This window comes from Passer domesticus, chromosome 2, assembly GCF_036417665.1.
Source record: "Passer domesticus isolate bPasDom1 chromosome 2, bPasDom1.hap1, whole genome shotgun sequence".
In the NCBI taxonomy this organism is placed as follows: Eukaryota; Metazoa; Chordata; class Aves; order Passeriformes; family Passeridae; genus Passer; species Passer domesticus.
In genome coordinates, this window is record NC_087475.1 from 31,337,397 (window position 1) to 31,359,484 (window position 22,088).

The 22,088-nt window shown below is 42.4% G+C and overlaps 1 protein-coding gene across 2 annotated transcripts in view; it reads left to right on the top strand.

The window, feature by feature from the left end:
- Window positions 1–7,557, top strand: part of LONRF2 (LON peptidase N-terminal domain and ring finger 2) — a 34,476-nt gene extending 26,919 nt beyond the window's left edge. The window contains exons 10-12 of one of the 2 annotated variants that reach the window (XM_064408081.1): window positions 1,063–1,225; window positions 3,217–3,366; window positions 3,714–7,557. In XM_064408081.1, the coding sequence (XP_064264151.1) occupies window positions 1,063–1,225; window positions 3,217–3,366; window positions 3,714–3,872 (472 nt within the window). In that variant the 3' untranslated portion in view covers window positions 3,873–7,557. The remainder of the gene's footprint in view (window positions 1–1,062; window positions 1,226–3,216; window positions 3,367–3,713) is intronic. The other variant, XR_010355787.1, reaches the window with a different exon arrangement.
- The last annotated feature ends 14,531 nt before the right edge of the window (window positions 7,558–22,088 follow it).

The following is a 22,088-nucleotide window of genomic DNA, read 5'->3' on the forward strand; positions in this document are numbered from 1 at the left end:
AAATCCAGTATAAATGTCACTAAAATTGTTAATTAAAAACAATAGTTATGTAGCTGTTTAAATAGTGTATAATGTAATATTGCTATAATAAACTAACAGACTTGCTTTTTTTAATCAGTCCTATTGGTAGAGCACCAGGGCTTAGCTGTGTGCAGCTCTGCTCCTCCTGCTCTTCCTGATTTTTTTCCTGTACACTGGCTGGGAGAGAACAGTTGTTCCCCACCCCTCCGAACCCATGATTTCTGGTAGAGCAGAAACAGGAGTCATTTTTCATCACTCCATTGTAAGAATTGGCCATGCCCTAGTAAAACAAGCATTTCCATGATAAAGAATTTGTCAGACCCTGTAGGGTTTGGTATCTTGAGATGAGACTGGATACAGTGCTTTCTCCTGCTGAACAGTAGGCTGAGTTGTAGACCTGCAAATGTATTGTGGTGACGAGTTGTGCAATCAGCCTCTCCAGTGAAATCACTGTACCACAAAGGTAGAGTTAAGTAAGCTTGATAAAGTAAAAGTTAATTTCATGCCTGTTTCCAGGGTGTGATTAAAACACACTACTAATTTAAATATAGTGGATATAATTTTTTTAAAGGAAACAAATGCAAGAAAAGACTTGTTAGATAGAAAGCTTTTTTCTTCTAAAGCCTGCAGTCTTCTGCTTACACCTTGGAGTAGGGGGATAGCCCTCACAGCCATGCATTTATTCCTCACTTTCTGTACATTCCTTACAGTATCTTTACCCGTCTTTTTTTCTTTGCAAACCAGATGAATTTGCCATCAGCAGCTGGCAACTCCCAGCATGAAACATGCTTCATTTAGTTTCCTGTCCCTTTCCAACCCTCCCACCCCATAAACCTGCCCTGAAAATGCTGCTGCCCAGGTCCTCTGAGGGAAGGCAGAAAGGGTGGGGGTTGTGTGGCATATGTGAATAAGCAGAAATGTATTGTCACCAAAGCAGAATCCTCTTTCAACTAAGAAATGGTGAATTAGGCCCAGTATTTGTCCTGATGTCTATAAACACTTGTTGATGACTTCCGCTTTTATGCCCTTCTGTCATTTCAGATTTGCAGATCATGGCTGTATATTAGAGATCAGGGACGTAAAGTTTTTTCCTGATGGACGCTCAGTTGTTGATACAGTTGGTGTCCGTCGTTTTAGGGTCTTAAGCCATGGCCAGCGAGATGGATATAACACAGCAAACATCGAGTATCTTGAAGATAAAAAGGTGATCTATGGTGCAAAGTTATTCATACCCATGTATTGCTGGATTCACTTAAATAGCCTTTCCTTGTTGCATTTCAAGCTAGCTGTGCATTATTTTTAAGCCAATATCATTACAAATACACTAAAGCTCTGTTTTAAAAAACATGGAACAAACTTTGTATCTTCTTTCCCTTTCTTCCTTTCTTCCCTTATAATTATCTCTGCTTAAAGTGTTACACTCCTTTCATGGATCTCAAAGTAGTGTCTAGGATGCTGAGGTCATGGTGTGTAGGTGAGGTCAGAGTAACATTTTAAAACTGGTACAGAATTTAAAGCCTTCTGAAAGCACATGCTCCTGATGGTAGAGAACTGACTGTTCTCTTGCACTGAACAGACAGTTGGCACACTTCATATGCCCTCCAAGTTCTCACTTACAGAACAGGTCCTCAGATAAATGTGGGAGTCTGCTCTTAAAATGAGTTCTTAGGGACATGTAGTTAACCATGCCCTGTACAAGCATCCATTAGAGCTGACTGAGACCAGAGAAATGCAGAGAGGGAAGTAGCTTTTAAAAACAAGTCCTCTTAGCAAAGCTGCATCAAGGCAGGTGTTTGTGATGGGTTTTGGCCATTGGCCAAAAGTTGAATTTTGGCCATGCTTTCTGGATCACCTTTAGACTGTCTATAAAACCTTGGTAGCTGTTCACATGGAGCTTAGCAGTAATCTCCTGCTGGTTGATGAAGTCAGTTTGGTTATACAGCTCTGGAGCACTCTCACAGTTGAAGTGAAAGTCTGTAGAGCCTTAACAATGCTTTTCTAACCTGTGTAGAGTGATGCAGTTATTTGCCAGGGCACAAAAAGTTGAGCTCAGGGAGGTGCCTCTGCCTGTGAAAGGCTGGAATAGGCAATCTGCTCAGAGTGGGGGTTGTGCTCTGTTTAAATCCCTAGTGAAGAGTAGTGGAACTCAGGTGCACAGGCATTGTTCATAGATGGTGCTAGGGATCCACCTCTTCTTAATTAGAGTGAGATTTACCTTGTCTCATAGTGGAGACTGGTGTCTGTTCAGTGCCCTACATCCATATGTCTGATGGTCAAAAATCTCAGTCCAAAGATACCTGTTTTATATATTCTTAGGTACTTACCTTAAGATGAGATTAATTGTTCTCTAGAACTGCTTCTCCTTGATTGTGAAGGTCATGTAGAGCAGGTGGATCAGATGTTGCATGAGTGAGTAGCATAAGTGAAATCACCTATGTGATGTGCACATGTTAAAGGGAAAAAAAAACCCCAAACAACCCGAAACAAAAATCCAGAATCAAAACCCCCAAAAAATCAAAACCCCCACAAATCACCAAGTGGTAGTGGTTTTTGCTTATGCTGCCTTTTTTTTTTTTTTTTGTTTTTTCCCTAATAGCTAATAGTAGGCCTGTGCAACTAAAACACTCTGCTTCAATAAGGGTGTTTCTTTATGGCTGTTTCTGGTATTGGGAAAGCATCGCTTTCCCTGCTTCCTACCTGCTGAGGTCCTTCCTTCCTCCTTCTCCTTGGCTGTCCTACCATGGCCTTGCCACTTCTATAAAACAGTGCTGGTCTCTTAAGTGCTGTAGCCCCCCCGTCTCTGTGCTCAGTGGCAGTAGTGTTTGTTTTGTTTTGCCAGATGATGTACCACTGTCCAGAGGTCATTCTGTGACAGGGACTCGAGGTTGTGGCTCTGAGATTATAAATATGTCCCAGGATTAGAGAGCATATTCTTCTATTATGCCAGCATTTAGGAATGGACACTAGTGAGGCAGTTACTACTCCAAGAAATATCACTTCAGAACACCTAGGGGAGGGTAAAATGACTCCAGCATCACAGGTTTGAAATCTGAGACTTAGGCACAGTTGGTTTACAACAGGACATTTGAACAGCTGTAGTCACTGCATTATTTTGCTTCATTTGCTTCTGGGGAACGTTATGGACTCCACAGTACCAAACCTGTTTTGTTCCATCTCCATTTTTTTAACAATAAGGTTGAAGGACCAGAATATGAAGAACTTGTGCGCCTTCATGATTCAGTCTATGATCAAGCTGTTGCCTGGTTCACTTCACTTAAAGACAATATGAAAGTGCAAATTCTCAATCATTTTGGATCTATGCCAGGAAAAGAACCAGAGCCACAGGTAATAAAACCTGCCTACTTATGCAGCTTTATTCTACACAGAATTATAGCACTAGACTGTTTTCTAACAGATTTTTGCTGTAGTTTATGTATTCTAGACTCTTATTTACTCAATTTTGGTCTGTTGGTAGGAAGCATGGTAAACAACGTAACTGTGTAATTTGGTAGCTGAAGAGATAAGTCTTAATGGTGTATACAGATAAAGGGAACACCTGCAATTAAGTGTTCAGTTGTTGCTTGTTTTGTGGTGACTTTCTTAGCAGATAGAAGGTGAGAAGGAAGGTGATGTTCTTCATGGGACTGGGCTGGTGAATACCTAACTGCATGTTTTTTCCCATCCTTTTGCAGAGCAACCCCAGTGGTCCTGCGTGGTACTGGTGGCTCTTGGCAGTGTTGCCTCTGGAAAACAGAGCTCAGCTGGCTATACTGGCTATGACCTCCCTGAAGGATCGTCTGATCGCCATCAGGCGCGTACTGATATTTGTGACTCGCAAAAGACCCAGATAACATGGACCTGTGTTGTGAGTGGGCACCAAAAACATCTCATGGCAGGTTCTTCTGGGGGAGGGCAAAAGGGGAGGGGTTGTTTTTTGTATTTTTAAAGATTCCTTGAAGAAGGAACAGCCCTTTCTGACTGCGTCCTGCATCCATCGATTGCATCGGTTTGTTATCTGGGTATTCACCAAACCTTGCACACTCTCCTGTTGTCCTGGTGAAAACTGAGCCTCTGCAGAGCTGTGCTACATTTAGAATGTAGCTGATGGATGTGGATAATTGCTTCAAAGTACTTTGATAGAATTGATGTTTCTAGCCAAGAGAGTTAAGTACTAGAGTAGTGCCATTGGCCTGCATGTGATCTGAATTTTCACTCAGTAGGAAGAGGAAACTGGACAGTGGATTGAAGAGGTGTTTCCTAGACTTTCTAGAAGGTAGTGAACAGAAGAGGAGTTACACTGCCCAGCAGAAGTGTGCACGAGGACTATAACCAACAGTACTCCCTCTTAGTGAATTGGAAGGCAGTCTGTCATACACCCACATCTCTCTTCAGCAAATAACATTCTGAGGAAAAAACAGGTTAAGCCGTTTGTAGTCAAGGCATCTGAGGATGTTTATCTGAAAGAATAATAGCTACTGAATAAGCACACTATTTGGTAGCCTTAGGTAATCCCTCCTTTGTGAGTTACATGTTGTAGCAGAATAAGTATATACAAAATGTTTGGAAATATGTACTTTGGTTTCTTTGAAAAGAAAACCCAAAGTAATCCTGCTAAATTCAAACCAAGACACTCACTAAAGTATAATAAACACTGCTGTGAAATAATGATTTCACCCCAAGTACGAGGGAGGCATGCTGCAGCTTACTCTGGACACCTGCTCTGCCAGTGGAACCAGCGAGGATGAAAAGTGGGGAGGTTTCCATCTCTCTCCTTCCTGCAGTGTCATGCTGACCTCCTGTTACATTGGGGTGGTCTCTACTGAACGTGTTTCAAACCGAAAGTATTGTAGTTTAGTACCAGTTGCTGTATGTGATGGAAATCAGTCCACAATAACACCATGAAAGGAGTCACAAACCGAACCTATAAAGGCACGTCTCAATGCAAGCTTCAGTCAGGTGTTAACCTTCATTTGTCTCTTTGATTATTTTTTTATGTATTGTTTTGTCAATATCTAACTTTGATAGCTATTAAATTGATCGCTTGTCAGTCAAATGATCAACATATGCTCAACTGCCAATGAAATAACTCAGTGTTACCAATTCAATTGGCATAGTTTCTTATAACTAGAACTGATACTACCAACAGGGAAAAAAAGTTGACTTGAATCTCCATGTGCTGCAAGCATAGCAAGACCAATGTAAAGACTTGTTCATGTGCAGAAGTCTGGTAAGAAGAAATGGCTGCTTACCTAAATGGTCAAAGTGCCTGGTTTCTTTTTTAGTTCTTTTCTTCTTATTTGTCAATGAAGAGGTATTTAAGCTTTTTTTTTTCCACTTTATACATGAATTCTGGAAGGAGACTGCATTAAAATGCAGTGATTGGGATATATTACCTGCTCTCTTTGGGTATTGTAGTTATAACCTCTGTGGTCTGGGAAACAAAAATTCCGGTTTTTTTCCTTTCAGCAAATGGCTACCACAAATGGTTTCTGTAACATACCCTGAATGTACTGTAACTGCCTCTACCTTGAACACGCCTTTTCTATTTAAGTGGTTTGTAAGTGTATTCTCTGAATTGTGAAGTGCATAATGTACAACCAATGATGTCATAACCTCTACAGTAGCCTTCTGCAAGTTCTGCTACCACCACCAAAATACTCAAAATTCAAGTTGAATGCATTTCCTCCAGGATTTGAAGATGATGAAGAGGAATTCACTGAAGTATGAGGAATTGTTGTATTTGTGGGGAGGAGATGTCAGAAGTCAGTAGGTCTTCAGCTGATCTGCTGAAGGGTGATTTCATAAACTAATTCTCGGACCAGAAGATGGACTGTATTTGATCTTGCAATCCTTTCTGTTTAGCTACCTGTTCTTCCCATTCCTTTCCATGCTGTGTATTTCTTCAAGACTCATTCATCTTGCTTGTTTGTGTGTCTGGCCTAGTTTTGCGTATTACTAGTTTAGCTGGAAGAGGATGCTGATGGTATTTGTATATTGCTGGTCCCTGATCTTGTATGTGCTTAATTTTACAGATAGGAGTGCATTTAAGGAAAAAAAAAATCAAGGTGCTAGTTAGTGTCTTCTTGGCTTTGCCTCAGTAAATGTTAATGTTAATATTCTTCTCTGCAAAAGTGATTTTTTCAAGATATCTACTTTTGAGGTACTTCTGACAGAAAACCCTATGAAATGAGAGGTTGTTTACTGCTGTTTTGTAATGTGTAAAGACATTCTACATGGGAAGTGACATTACTGTGTTCATGAAGGCCTGCATAGTTAGTAGAGTGATTGTTATTGAAAAGAAAGCTGAACTGTAGAGGGATTTTTTTTTAGTCAAGGTTTAAAGCAGTTTGTGAATATTTCAGTGACTGATGTTTTGGATAAATGATACCAACAAAGGAATTGTCTGTGTATGGATGCAAATAATAATATTGGCAGCCCAAAGCTGACATTTCTTCCAAAACATTGAATGCTGATCAAATAGCAGAGCTTTAATAAATAGATAAAATCACCACTGCCCTGTGGTACTTGCCTTTTAAGGGGAAGTACCAGTTTCATTTTTACCAAATCACCTCTGCCATATAATATCTGCAGCATCCAGTAGTACCTCACGGGAAAAGCTGTCTCGTTGCTCTCTAGAGGAATTGTCCACGTTACAGCCAGTCTGTGCTTAGGTGTAACTTGTTGCCAAGGTACATGTGGAAGCATGGGAGCTGAGCTCCTGGAAGAGATAGACAGGATTTGTTGCCTTTCTAGCTCATTACACTTTTCTTGCTTGCTGTCCAAGCAAGGATGCTGGGATATATGATGAGTCTTTTCACTGTGGTGAATGTGGCCCTTCTTTATACATCATAAAGAGGCCAAAAAGAAAAAAAAAATCCCTCTACCTCTACACCTGTTGTTCACCTGTAAAATTTCAAGCTACAAAATGATATATATATATTTTAACCTTTTTTGTCTTTCAGAAGCATACTAATTGTTTGCCACTGAGGCCTTTTATCTACTGTATTTTAATATGTTCATTTGATAGTCATCAAGATCTCTTTGTATTTCTAACCTGTAGAACTTGTCATGTTTCTTACTGCTCCTTTTTCCTTCTTCTCCAGTCCACTTTTAAATTGATAAATAGAAAGCTGTACACTATTCCTGTTACATTTTACACTAGTGGAACTGGTATTTTGGTAGCGCCTTAATTTTGCAGTTGTGAAATGATTGTATCAACTCTTATCTGGGGCTTCTGACCAGATGTAAATGAGTATGTTTAATGTAGATAAACTTGAAACCATTTTTTACTGTTTTAAAGCTAGAAATGAAATGGAGTGTGTACATATGTATAAATATAAATTATTAATCTGCACCTTTTTGTATCTAGTAAATACAGAAGAAGTTCATGTTCTAACCACATTTGGCACTTCTTGTTGCATAAACAAAGCCAAAACTTTTTTTAAAAATTGCAGTGTTCATTTCATGTGTATTTGCAATATTCATGGGAAATGTGTTTAATTTATGTGATATTTGGAATAAACCAGGTTGAATTTATGCGAGTGTGAGTTCATGGGGAAAGCTTTATCACTCTGAGGACTGAGAGCTAGAGCTGAGCTGAGCACGGTCTGAACGAAGCAAGCCACCGACGTGCTACTGTCAGAACAGGGTGATAGTTTGGTTTTCCTGACAGGAGCCCAAGGGCTGACAATTGGTCTGATGAGGCTTTAGGAAGCAGATGGCATCCCAGAAGCAGTGGTTAGGTGTTGGGGTTCATAAGTTGCATGGCAATTGTTTTAGCCCCTGTACAAGGAGGTGGGCAGGCTGCAGAGGTTGTGGCACAGTGGGGTTTGCTGGGCACCCAGGGCAGACTGTGGCACTGGGTGTGGACATGAGGGGTGGGTTTGAAGGAGGGTTGGAGGGCCTCAGAGTAAGGGAAACATTGGAGTGGAGCCCTCAGCAAGGGCTGGAATGGAGGAGGTGAACCTTCAGCTTTCTCAGGAGTGGGTTGTGACAAAGATGGGGTATGATCATGAAGTGGGCTCTTCCTTTTGTATCTTATTGGATTATTTTGTAGCCCTGAGCATGACCTGACTGGCTCAGTAAACTAAGCTCTAAAAAAATACATGGTTACAGTGAAGAACAACAAATGCTTTATTGTCTTAAGTCCAGTGAAATAAAATACCTTCAGGGTGCTCTGTGGGAGGCAATGTTCCAGAACAAGGCAACTGGACATGGCTAGCACCAGGGTATTAGGGGGATGGAACACTGGTCAGCAGCAAAACTTTGATGATCCTCATGGGTTCCTTCCAACTCAGGATATTCTCTTCTAAAACAAGGTTATGTGAAGTCAAAAGCCAAGCCAGATTGTGGAAAGCATATCACATTCCTCATTTACATCTTCCTGCCAGCTAAGTTGTGGAGCAAAACTGCTATGAAGGCATTTTTTTAAATACTAGCTTTTTTTTTTTTTCCCTTTTGATGGTGGATTGACTAACCCTTGTGTTTGTATTCACTGAATGTCTGAGCATACAAACATCAGTTACAGGACTGCTCTTTTAGGTTGCAGGTGTATGTGGGAGTGTCTGTAAATGCTGCTTGTGTTGCTTCAATATCCTGGACAACAGTTTTGAAACAACATTCCTTTCACTGAAGAAAGGAGGTTATAAAGGTTTACGTTTTATTAGCCAGATCCTCGTGCTCCTTGAGACTTGAGAAGAAAAGAAGTAAAGTAACAGCATGAAGTTAGTAAATAGCTTTTTTCCCCCTTATTCTGCATGTCCTTTGCTAGTAGATAGATACCAAGCCCTGGAAAGACAGCAACTCAGACTATGCCTGCTTCCCTGAGCAATGCCGTTCTTGGAGTGTGGAAACCTTAGTGGTCTGTTGTCTTGCATCACTAATCAAACCAGAAACCAAAAATAATGCTGCTTAATTCTGTCCAACAGCACTTGCTTGAAGCTGTTACCTATTCAGTAATCGAATAAGAAAGATAGGAGAGAATCTGATATAATCAGGTGCACAAAAAGAATAAAAAAGTGAATCCATGCCAGCGCTTTGCTCAGTTCCTCTAACGACTGTGCCTACTACACTTGCAGCTAAAAGACAAACATGTTTTCCATTGCATTTACATTACATGGTAGGAACAAGTTGTTTCTAAATTGAGATGAATATCACTTGCTGACAACTTTTATAGCCCTGTTCTGCCATATGTGGGGTTCTGCCTTGTCTGCTAAATTTGGGACTTCATGCATCCATGGAAGAAATGTCTTCACTTGTAAATGTTGCTTACGGTTTTTCTCATAAACATCTGCTGCTCTTTTTGTGCCACAGCCATATTGGAGCCCTGCTCCTGGGAGGACCTGGATTTTGAACACAGAACCTTTTGTTGGGGTCAGGCTAGTTAACCTCACCACAGACAAAGTTACAGAAACAGCTCTGGTCCTCTTTTCTCTACCCAGTGTGCTCCAGAGGCAGAGCTGGAACTTTTAAAGTTATAGACCTGTGTCCTTGCAAACCTGAGGATGGCATGTTGAGAATGGTATATAGCAAGTGACCAAAAGCATAATCTGTCTTTACCATAGCAAAAAAAACCAAAGGGAGGCACTTCTCTCTAGCCCCTTCAGCCCATCAGCCTATTCTTGTTCACAACATCATAAAATCCTCCTGCTCTGTTCAGCTCACGAAGCCCTCAGGAGACCCACTACCCATCATCCTGAATTTTGCCTGTGATTCCCTGCCCATTCTTGTCACATCTTGTTCTTCCCTTGCTGACCCACTGGCTTTCTTTTCAAGGGAGAAAAGAGAGAAAAGGTAAATTAACCAAAAGCCCAGGAAGGTTTTGCTGACTGGTGGCTTCAGTTGCTGGTTCTTTGGCCAAAGCTATAGTAAGATAGCAGGTTCAGGCTGCAGGACTTCTTAGAGCAGATCTAGCAGGAGGAGGGAGGAAATATAGTGTCCATCACCATAAGTGGAGAGATAGCAAACTTCAATCTCAGCCCTGCCCTGGAATGAGTACCTCATGTTTTCTTCTAGTGGCTGGGGTACCTCACGGTGCTGGCTGGTTGCCCTTGTTAGCTAAGAGAACACAGACTTGCTGTGGCTAAGTAGTCATGGTATCAGAAAATACCTGACTGCTCTGTGCCAGCTTTATTTTCTTTTAGCTGAAATTATTTGACTTGGGCAGAAGGAAGATCATCAGTTGCCTGAATGGAAGTCCACCTAGCAAGGACCCAGCACCAATGTGATTTCCCTTGGTGTTCAGGGAAGATCTATCACCATGGAGATCTGAACCTGCCACCACCATCTTTCATCAGTTCCAGTTAAACCACCAGTGATGGTGTGTGTTACAGAGAACAGCTGTTATATCAAGAGGTGTACCAAAACTGTCAAGTGCTTTCTGCCGCTGAGGTACATGTCACCAGAGCCTAAGCTGCATGCGGGGCATTGCTAAAGGGTGGCTGCATTCCTGATACCTTCATGCATCTGCCTGGAGCCCTGCCCATTCTTAGAGAAACACTGTGGAAAGGACATTGTTGTTTACAGAGGTGCTTCTTCATGTGGAGCACTCTGAGATCCACTTTTAAACAAATCTTTGAAGCCTTATGTTGTAGACCCAAAGTTCATTTGCCAATGGAAACCAAGATTCAAATAGAGATATTCAAAGAAAACAGAAGTTAGTTACCCAGCACCATAAATCACTATGTAATTTCTCCTTCCTCTTGGTTCTTTCTTTCCCTGGTCTCTACTGGAAGTGGAGGGCAAGAGGGCACATGAGAGAACACCCAAACATCAGGCACTGAGCTCTGTGGTGGGACTACAGTAAATTTCCACAGGAAAAGGGAATGCTGAAATACCCAGCCTGGTTTGCTTAAGATGCAGTGTTCCCAAACCTTATGTGTATTTGTGGAAAAACTGTTTGGAAGATAGGAACTTACTTTAGAGTAAGTTTTTATTCTCCCTTGCTTGCTGTTCTTATGAATCGACTCTCTGCCCCCACACCAGGTTTACCTACAAAGCTCAAGATTAAGCTAATTTGCAGCCAGGCAGACTAAATCCTCCGTAAGAATTGGATCAGTTTCCAAGTAGTCTAATGTTCTTTCTCAATATTGAATACTAGCAGACACTTGAAAAGTACAAGAAATTCTTGAATGGGAAAAATTAAAAGAATCTGGCAAGATGTTTCTCCTAAGTCCCTCAATTTGATTCTTCTACACATCCTGGAAAACTTTTTATTTTCCAAATTTATATATAGAATTTGAGGGATGCTCTGAGTTTGAGTAAGTAATGTGGCATAATCATGGCATTCATAAAAAATAATCGATTGCTTATATAATTCTGCAATATTGTGACCTTCGAAACACAGTGTACCAATTCCTCAGATTAATTGTGCATAAAGATCTTCCATTTTTCCTCATTTTGGATTGTTTTGTCTAGGCTCAGAGCTTCTGCTATTTCTGGTATGTTTTGTTTTGCTTAGAGAGGCCCAAATCGATCACACCTTCCTAAATAAAGGAACCGTACCAAAAAATGTGCCTCCCACTCTTCACACACTGAAGTGTTTTGTTTGCTGTGTAGACAGTTACAAGGTTGTGTTCAGAGCTCTTTATCTGAATCACGAGCTTCTCATTTCACAGAGGTGCCTCCTTACCAGATGGTGCTTTCAAGAACGTAATTTTCTTGTTTGCTTTGCAGCAATTGACTCTGCCTAAGTGCTGGCTTTGGCCAGATATTTTAAAATATTTTCAGTATGTGCTAATTCTACAGTGCAGAGGCTTCTTAATTTTATTGTTGAGAGCAGTAAGAGGTAATTCCTCTTGGAGAATGTGTACTAAAGCATCGGTAAGGACTGATGTTCTTCCAGTTGTAAGTCAGCCTGGGTTTGCATCCTTTTTTTTAGCAGCAATATCTGTTCCCCTTTAGACAGCCAGCTGCTGATTGCAGTTTGCCTTTTCCTCAGCACTCTGTTCCTTCTGCTGAAAAATCTCTTGGCACAGAGGAGTTAAATATTTCTGAGCTCTTGCTTGAGTCATCTGTCCCCGAGTGGGGAGTGGGTTTGCCTGCAAGCACGTACTGCTTTGGAGCAGGTCCTGGAACAGGAGCGCAGGGCTCACATCCCCCTGCAGCGCCCGGGCAGGAGCCAAGGCACGGGAACTGCAAATCCAGCACAGACCCAAGGCACAGGGACAGGCACTGCAAATCCAGCACAGAGCCAGGCAGGAGTAGCCAATGGCACTGTGGCTTTGCCTCCGTTCATTCCAAGTGGAAGAAGGAATACAGGGAAAGCAGGGACTGTTTTGGCTCTGCCTCTGCTCATAAGCTGCGTGTGAGATTGTTCTCTGGCACAGAAGAGATGTGTGTGGCTGCAGTGTGAAATCCTCTTTCCCACCCAAAATATGCAGCTTCACACAAACTACCTGTTGGGAATGGCTCCTGAATTGTATAAATTTGAGGAGCTGGGGAGGAAGAGGGTGTGACATTATCTGGAGTCCAGAGAAATACTGGTACTTCATCTCACAGCCTCTAGCACTGAAGAGACTTCCTAAGCCAGATGTGATGTCTGTGTGTTTCAGAACCCTCAGTACATTTCACACCTTTATTTTTTATGGCACTCTTTTGAACCCACAGACTTTTTTGGCAAGGATGTCCACAGGCTGACTAGAGGATGTGTAAAGGACTGCTTTTTGTTTTGGACTAAGCTGTTGCTAGCTTCCCTTTGCACTCCCTAGCTCTTGCATTGGAAAATTGGAGGTAAAGAGTAGGGACTTGGTCTTTGGGGGGGGTAGCTGGTGAGGATGGGCTAGTGAAGGCAGATTTTTGGAAAAAGCCATGGGCAGGTGGCCTTAACATCTCATAATTTCTTTCAATAGAGGAAATTAAGGGGCACCAGGAGCTGAACAACGAAAGAGATTGTTCCTCCAAGCTGGTGATCTCTTTTATCCCCTACTTCTGCTGCGCTGCTAGAGCTTTATCCAACCAGAGAGTCCAGGCTTAGTCTCCCGCTTAGATCCCTTCTGTAATTTCTCAAGGTCAGCCTTCACTGGTATAAGCCTGAATGACCCAGCATTATCAAGAGAATAGTCCTGTGAGGGGTGGCTGAGGGAGCTGGTGTTGTTTAGCCTGGAGAAAGGGAGGCTCACGGGAGCCTCTTCAGCGCTGCCCTCCTTCTACTCTCTCTCTACGACTACTCGAAAAGAGCTTGTGGTGAGGTGGGGGTTGGCATCTTCTCACAAGGAACAAGCAAGAGCACAAGAAAAAACAGTCTCAGTTTTACATTAAGAGAAGCTTATATTAGGAAAATATTCTTCACCAAAAGAGTGGTCAAGCATTGAAACAGGCTGCTCAGGCAGAGCTGCCATCCCTGGAGGTATCTGAAATGTGGTGGCAGATGTGGTGCTTGGGGACATGGTTTAGTGGTGAACCTGGCAGTGCTGGGGCAAGAGTTAGACATGTTGACCTTAAGGGTAATCTCCAACCTAAAATATTCTATTATTCTATGGTTTATCCAAATGCTTTCCTTCTGAAATCTTCTAAGTCTAGCAGCCCTTTGCTGAGTTTTCCTGTCCCTCTTTGCCTAGACCTTTTCTGTCTCTTTCCTGTACTGGAATACAAAGGAGCTCGAGGGTACAGAGGGTAGCAGAGAGAGCCTGAAAAGAAGCCAGAATTGGGTGTTTTTGCTCAACCACCTCATTGACATCCCAGCCTGACTCACTGCACTCCATCACTCACTCCAGCCCCTCCTGGAGGATGCAGGAGGTCATGGAGTTGTGTGTAGCTGTTGTTATTATGTGCTGGTTTTGGCTGGGATAGAGCTGGTTTTCTCTGCATTTGGGGCTGAGTTTTGGACTTGTGCTGGAAACAGTGTTGGCAACACAGATGTTTCAACTGTTGCTGAGCTGTGCTTACACAGATTCGAGGCCTTTTCTGCTCCTCATCCCACCCACAATGAACAGGCTGGGCGTGCACAGGGGCTGGAAGGGGACACAGCCAGGACAGCTGACCCCCACAGACCAAAGGCATACCCTACACCCTATGGACTCAGGATATAAAGCTAGGGGGAGAAGGAGAGCAGGAGGAAGTTCAGAGAGCTGGCATTAGTCTTCCCAAGCCACCATTATGTGTGATGTGGCCCTGCTTTTCTAGAGTTGACTGAACACCTTGTCTGTGGGAAAGGCTGAATGAATTCCTTCCTTCACTTTGCTGATGTGCGTGGCTTTTGCTTTACCTGTTGAACTGTCTTTATCTGAACCCACAATTTTTTCCACTCCTACCCTCCCACTTCTCACCCCTGTCCCACCAGGGAGAAGGCAGCGAGTGCTGTGTGGTGCTTCACTGCTGTCTGGGGTGGAACCGTGTTATACAACATGCACACAAATCCTTTATTTTGGTTACCACTGGTTACCCAGCTCCCCTCATTGCATAACGTCTGACAGGAGCACCAGGTGACTTGTCACCCTATCTTCTCTGACCTCCACTCACCTCTTGGCTCTTGCTCAGGCAGAAGGGCCTGTGCTGCACTGAGCCAGCCCAGGGGCTGCACCCTGGCCCTGACCTGGAGCCACTTCCAGGCACCACAGAGAGGAGCCCTACAGCAATCCTCCGTGCCATGCCCCTCCAACTCTGTTCTTGACAACAACTTTATGCCTTCAGGGCTGTACAGATGCAAGTATTTTTCCTAGGCACGTTTGTATGTTCTGCACCCCTCTGGGAGTTTTTAGTATGATATTTTTACTTTGGGAAAATTAGTATCTTTACTCCTGGGAGTCAGAAGTTCCCTGTACATTCTCAGAAGAAGCTTAGAAAGAGCCCTGTGAACCTGTTTGCCTCCACATATCCTGCTCAGAGAAACTTGGTTCCCGATTGCTTCTGGAAAGAGGCACTGAGGCTCCTTCTTAATGCCTCATTTCTCTTGCTAAATGTTTAGACAGAAATCCCTGCCTGGGTGCCAAGGTTGTGCCTCTGTTGTTGGCCACACCAGTGCAAGATGACTGAAACCAGCCACCTCTCCCAAGAGCTACTGGGAGGTAATGACATTATCCTGCCCCTGCAGACTGCTGGGACTGAACCATGACAACCACTGACAGAGACAGTGTTATGTTGCAACCACTACTTGTTACTGTGGTTAAAGTATACCCAGAGCACGTAAAACATGAAGTAATCCTTCCCATCTTTCTAGAGGGCTCCAAGTGCTGCTGCCAGCTGGGACAACAACAGTGGGACTCTGTAAAGTCTCATGGCTGGAGCAGCAGTCCTTCCCTCCACAAAATTTTAAGCTCCTTGGTGATTTCAGCAAGATTTTCCAGTGAGAAAGAAGCCTCAATTCTTGTAGCTTTAGTGAAAAGTGGTGGCCACACAGAGGACAGAAACACTAATTTTAATTCCTGCTCCTGCTAAGAAAAATCTGCATTTTAAAAGATTATTGATCAAGCAGAAGAAATAAATATTGAGAAAATAAGATGGATGGTTCTGAGATCCCTGGAATGACTTGTTTTAGTATTAATCTGCTGTGTTGTCTTGTTCCCTCAGAGCATGACTAATCCTGCAGTACTCTGCAGGGGTCTGGCTGTTGCTCTGCCCAACAGTGACCAGAGCAGTATTTGGCCTCTGGACTTGTGACTAATTCAGGATTGCTTTTATTTTTGTAGGCTTCCAGGCCTGGTGATCCTGCCCTTGCACCCCTCCTGCCCCCTTACCCAGACTGCTGTGGGTTTCCCCTGATCCTTTTGCTGTGCTGTGGGACATGGTGGTGCTCCTCTCACAAATGTGTCTTGCCTGGTGCAGCGCCCTGGTGCTGGCCCCATGCTGGTGGAGCACTTTAGCCCAGGAATCACAGGGATGCTGTGCCTCAGCTTCAAGGAGAACCCCATGTCTCAGACACTGGCCAGGAGGGCAATTACCATGCATCACTTCAAAGGAAGGTAATTTAACATCTGAAGGCCAGAGACCTGGATTTATGGCAAGAGATATCAATCAAAAGCTGTGGGGGTAGTGTCACTGCCTAGGTGAAATGCTGATCCCTGGCTGTGCTGCTCCCAGTCTGCTGTTTCTGAAACTCGAGAAAGAGGTTTTGAGACCTATGGAGATTTGGAAATCATATTAAGTGGTGATGAATCTTAGAGAGTAATTACAGAGAAAGAAAAACAAGCAAAATGAGTAGTACTTTTTTTTTCTTTTCCCTTCCTCCCCCATGTGAAATGGTAATGGAATATGGTTTCCTGGTGTGGTGCTTTAAGTACTGTGTGTCCCAGTTTCACAGTGTTCAGTACAATGTGTACAAAAAATAATGAGTGTGTCGTGGTGAGGCTGTTTATCAGCTATCTACTGTACTAAGTAGATAATGCTGTAAAGGTGATGTTTTCACTATGATTTGACTATGTAAGTAAAGAAAATGAAAAATTTGTTACCAGTAAATGAAATCTCACAGGATCCTGAAAAGAAGCTGCAGGGGACAGCCAATGTCAGGAAGGTAACCTTCTGGGTTTTTTTCCTTCCCTTTTAAAAGTATGACATAGTTTGAGGTTTTTTTTTTTTTTTTTTTGGTGGGGAGGAGAGGAATGATGTTAATTGTTTTAATAAATGATTCCTGGATGAAGAAAGCAACCACAGTGTCACTTTGCAAAACTTGCTGTGTCTCCTATCCTCTGCTGTAAGTCCTCTGAATATGAGATTATTTTGTAAAGTTGGCATCATTCAACCATCATTCTGTGCCAATACCTGCAAATGACAGCATGTTCCAAAAGTCCATTAACAAACCCTGGTTCACATTCCTAATGACTGGTCATTTCAGCCAAGTGTGTGCTCCTTTTTATTTGCTCTTCATGGAACAACTTGTTTTCTTACCTAAATGTAAGTTGTTGCTTATGTCACTTCCATGATGTACATAGAAGGGGTGTTTAAACTTCCTTTTGCTACCCATCATTCTCTTTGTGGTCCTTTCAGGCTGCTCACATGGTGGTGGGACTTTGATCCTTCACCTACAGCAGACACCAACTGGTCAAAGCAAAGACTGCAAAAGCTTCTAGGCTCAGTTGTTGGTGTATGCTCTGCAGATTTCCCCTTCCATGTCCTCCAGCCCAGCTGGAACTGTGCAGAATAATCATAACATTCTTCTCCTTTTGCTGGCAGGAGCAGGATAGCTTTGTCCTCTTCTCTGACAGTCAAAGTAGCCCATCTCTTCATTAGATCATCTTTCAAGTTCCTGTGTCCTTAATATACATGCCTAGAAATGCACACTGTATTATATTTCAATATTTACCTATTTGAGAGGGGACACACCCCTCTCAAGACTGAATCTTCCCCTTAATGGATCCCAGTGCTATTGATGGGTCATCATAAGCTCACTCCTTCTTTCTCTCTCTTTTCAGCATTTCCAGGTTTTTCTTCCTATCTTCCAGATAATTTTTGTTGCTACTTCCAAAACTGTATTTTGCAGTATTGAGTTTCATTTCCATGCAGTTCAGTCCTGTGGGTGTTCAGACACATTATCCTTTTCCTCCTCTGTGCCAATGTCTTTCAGCTTTGTAAAACACTTCCATGGGTATGTAAGCCTCAGGAGTTACTGAACAGGAAAGATTTCTCCCAAGATAGTCCTTGGAAAAAAACACTAGGTATTTTTACTCCATCTCCAGCACATAATTACTTTTCAACTTGGAGCATGGACCACCTCTCCTATGAGGAAAGGCTGAGAGAGTTGGGTTTGTTCAACCTGGAAAAAAAAAGGCTTTGGGGTGATGAAACTTTCCAGTACCTGAAGGAGCCTACAAGAGAGCTGGAGAGGGACGTTTTACAAGGGCATGCAGTGATAGGAAAGGGGGAATGGCTTCAGCCTGACAGAGAGTACATTTAGATTAGATATTAGGAAGAAATTCTTTCCTGTGAGGGTGGTGAGACACTGAAACAGGTTGCCCAGAGAAGTGTTCTCTGAAGTGTTCAAGGCCAGTTTGGATGGGGCTCTGAGCAACCTGGTCTAGTGGAGCATCCTGCCCAGAGCAGGGGGTTGGAACAAGACGATCTTTAATGTCCCTCCCAACCCAAACCATTCTGTGTTTCAATGAAAGAGATATTCATGTCCTGTGTTTATTCATCTGGTCTTTCTGTGAAAACCAACCAGCTCTTGACCAGAGTGTAGATGAGACTCAGCTGCTTTGGCATAAAGCTCAGGCTCCTGGGGTCAAACACTGCTGGATGCTGACCACGCACTTGTTTATCACTTTGAGAAGCCACAGCAAGGGCTAAGCCCAAGTATAAAGTGGCACAACGTGCAGCTGGAAACAAAAAAGAGAGTAATGGTGCAGAACATCCTGTGACACTAGTCCAAAACTACATTTTGTGTCTGAAGTCAAAACACAAATTTGCTAGCCCAGGTGAAGTCACTACTGACTGCTTTTGCTCAGACAGATGTAACATCTTTAATTGGAAATACCAAAGTCTGTCCATGACTTCTGGTTACAGTAGCCCAATTAATTAGTAAACCTCAAGCCCATCCATTTATTTCTTAAACCAACTGTCTTCCTGTTCAATATATGTACTATTTTCCTTTTTTATGTAAAGATCTGAAATCAGGGATCTAGTAAGAAAACTTGGTCAAGGGAGAAATTATTTCTTCTTTTATTAAGTTAAAAATGTATTAGAAATGTCAACAAACAGATCAGAATCTACCACCAGGTTAAAACAACTTGAATTAGAAAACATTTTAGAAATATCCACAAGAGGTCACTGTTATCATTAGCAATAGCTAAACAGAACTTCACACTTGAGAGCTGAGCATCCTTTCTCCCTTAGAGGAAACATAAGGTCGTTCAGAATAAATGTTCTCCCAATAATATCTCTCTCATCTATCTTACAAAACAAAATGGTTGAGGTAACAGTTTGTTATTTCTAAATTAGTCCTAAGAATTCTAGACTTTAAAGAAACTAAAACTATTCAACAATTTCCTTGTCAAAGAATGACCTTTGCAAATCAAGATATTTTAATTGGAAGAATTTACAGGGAGGTGCACACGGTTTGCTTTATGGTTTCTCAGGGTACTAAAGCAGAAAATATAAATAAATAAGACTCAAAATTTTATCTTTCTTAGGTTGGTGGAGGATGGCAATCTCCCTGGGGGGAGAAAGGCAAGAAAGGATGGGGCCTTGTCTTATCTTAAAAGACATGCAGACTGAGGAAAATGTGTGAAAATGCCAGCAGAAATAAAAGCATCCATCTTTTAATCTTACAAGATCCATAAATTTCTTTAGATTATATGAAATAGTAACCTGATACCCTGACAGTTAAATTTGGTGGTAAAAAAAAAGGAGGCAATTTTGAACTGGGGCTTCCAAAATGCCAAATTTTCAATTCCACAGAAATACAGGGGCTGCCTGTAATTTCCACCATGCCAAACACAAGGGGAGAGTAGGATCCATGTTATTTGAGCATTCTCCTTTTTCAACAAAATTGCTTTCTGTTACCTTGAAAGAATCAGTAAAAAGCATCATATTTGAATGATTACGAAGCAGACAAAGGTGCCTTTCCTTTCTAGGTCCTCATATGAAATGGCAAAAGAAAGTAGGCAGGTCACCATAATGTGCTATAGACAGTAATTCATAGCAGCAGCGCTGCCTACTTAGCATGATTGCTCCAGAAAGTATTCTGCTGTCCAATGGAGGCAGTCATTCCTCACAAAAACAGCAGTCTGCTTCCTCAGAGGGAAACAAACAGGATGGAAAGGGCAGAGGGATATTACTTTAGGACAGATGCAGATCAAATGAAGCAGTGCTTGACTCGGGCCTTCTGCCCAAATGCCAGTGTAACTGCTGTGTTAATGGAAACCCTGGAGGTGGGATGAATATGGGCCTTTCTCTGGGCAGGCAGTCGCTGGACCAGAGTAATTCTATACTGTGATTGAGGTGCAGATGACAAGAGACAAAAATAGGCTTTGCTTTTTTTTCAGCATCAGTTTTGAGCCTGCTGAGTAAAATCTTCCATTCTGCTCATTATTGCTCCTTAACCTCTGGGCAAGTTGGTCCAAGAGCATTTCTAGTCAACACCTCTCCTGACCTTCTCTACCTAAGCAAATTTGCTATAGTAACTGTTAGACAATACATCATCTCCCAGTAGCTGCTTGGGAGTGGTTCTCACTAAGTCATGCTAGTTGAAGGAAAGACAATGTATTTCCAGAGGGCAGTGATTATTCATGGGAAATAATAATTTTCAGGAAAGCAAGCCCACCTGATAAGCCATTCTAGAGCAGCTATTGCAGTGTGTTTGTTTTGGAACAGCTACTCTGGTCTAAAAAGGCCAGAGGATTACCAGATAGCCTGGTGTTCACACACCCACAACCTGCAGCTGCTGGGAGTGTGCAGTTGTGCACCTGGCCACACAATTATGTGGGCATATTACATGGCCGGGCACTGGGAAGTCTTAGTGGTGTGTGGCCCTTCTTGGTCACAAAAGATGTGTTCTGTATGCAAGGGGAAATATTGTTGTAGTTTTTCATATCACAGAATCATAGAATTGGTAAGATTGGAAAGACCTTTAAGTTCATCAAGCCAAACATTACTCTTGCACCACCATGTTCATTACTAAGCCACGTCCCTGAATGCCATAGCCACATGTTTTTGGAAAGTTTCCAGAGATGGTGATGCCACAACTTCCCTAGGCAACCCATTCCAATGCCTGGCACCCCTCTTGGTAAAGAAATTTTTCTAAATATCCAATGGTGATTTGGGCCTTGGCCATAAAATATGAGGCTGCCTTTGTGATTGAGGTGGACCTCTTCAATTTCTCCTCAAGTATCTTAAAATCTTTAAACCTCCCTTTTGACAAAGATCATTGGTATATCTGACTTTTTCCTTTCCATAAAGCACTATTACAAGCTGTGCCTACCCCTATAATTACTTGACAGTGGCATGAAGTACAGCTTGTTTGTGAGCTTACTTGTGAACCATTTCTGCAATTGATGGAAAGCACAGTAGCATCTGAGCCCAGGCATTGAAGAGGTAAATCCTGTGGGTGAGGGAGAAGCAGGGATGGCAGCACAGCATAGAGCTGGAAATCCTTTTGCGGCGGATTTCCTGTGGGAAGTGAAAAAAGTTCTCTTGAAACACAATTAAGTGAAAGGCAAATGCTAAAATTGGTGCTTTGAAAAATGAACATAGACTTTTCTAGGCCATCTGTTTCCTAAATCTGGGAGGCAATCCAGTCTGGAAGCATGTTCCCAAACACCTTTCATGTACAACAAGGGGTTTCTCCCACCCAAAGCTGAAATTTTTTCCAGGAGTAGGTGCCCTGTAGTGTTCCCGAGCTAATCATATTACCTTAGATGATAACTAAAGAACAGGAACTTGAGTGATTTTTTTTTTCTGATTCAGCCATAGTTACTATAAGGAAGGGTAATCTGTGGGGTGCACTCAGATATACCTTGTGATTGAAGTCCACATCTGTGACACAGTTTGATTCACACTTGCGAATATTAGAAAGGCAACATTCATGATAGTGATCAATATATGTGCTGCATATAACAATGGCAGTTCAGGTAATTAGGAAGGATGCCTAGAATGAAGCTGGCATCTGAAACCTGCAGGTTTCCCTTCAGAGAAAGGCATAAAAGAGTAGAGCAGAAGGAATTAGCACATTTGGCTTTCAAGCCCTGTGGAAAAATTCTCTTTGCCAGTGGCAGAGGCTCTATCAATCAGAGGGGGAAAAGGATGCTGCCTTTGAACCTCTTTGCTTTCTTACCTCTTAGAGCTTTGGATCATATCAAAATGAGGGACGTTGGCAAGGATGTGTGTGCACACACAACAACAGCAGGTAAGAGTATTGTAGCCACCAGAAAGAAAGGTTTCTTCATTCAGCCCTTGTAATCCTTGGGCAGGGCTTTATTTAGATGTTTCTAATTACCACAGTATGTTTAAATAGATATCCAGAGTAATCAGCAGGGAGCAACAGCTCTCCTCACTGCCTGGCAGGGCTGATGATGACAAGGGTCATGTAATGGCTTAATATGATGCCACTTAATATCCTACTTAAGCAGTGTAATTATGGGGTTTATTTGATAGAGCAAGAAGGTTTATCTCCTGCAGAAGGCGTGAATGAGATTGCCAGATGC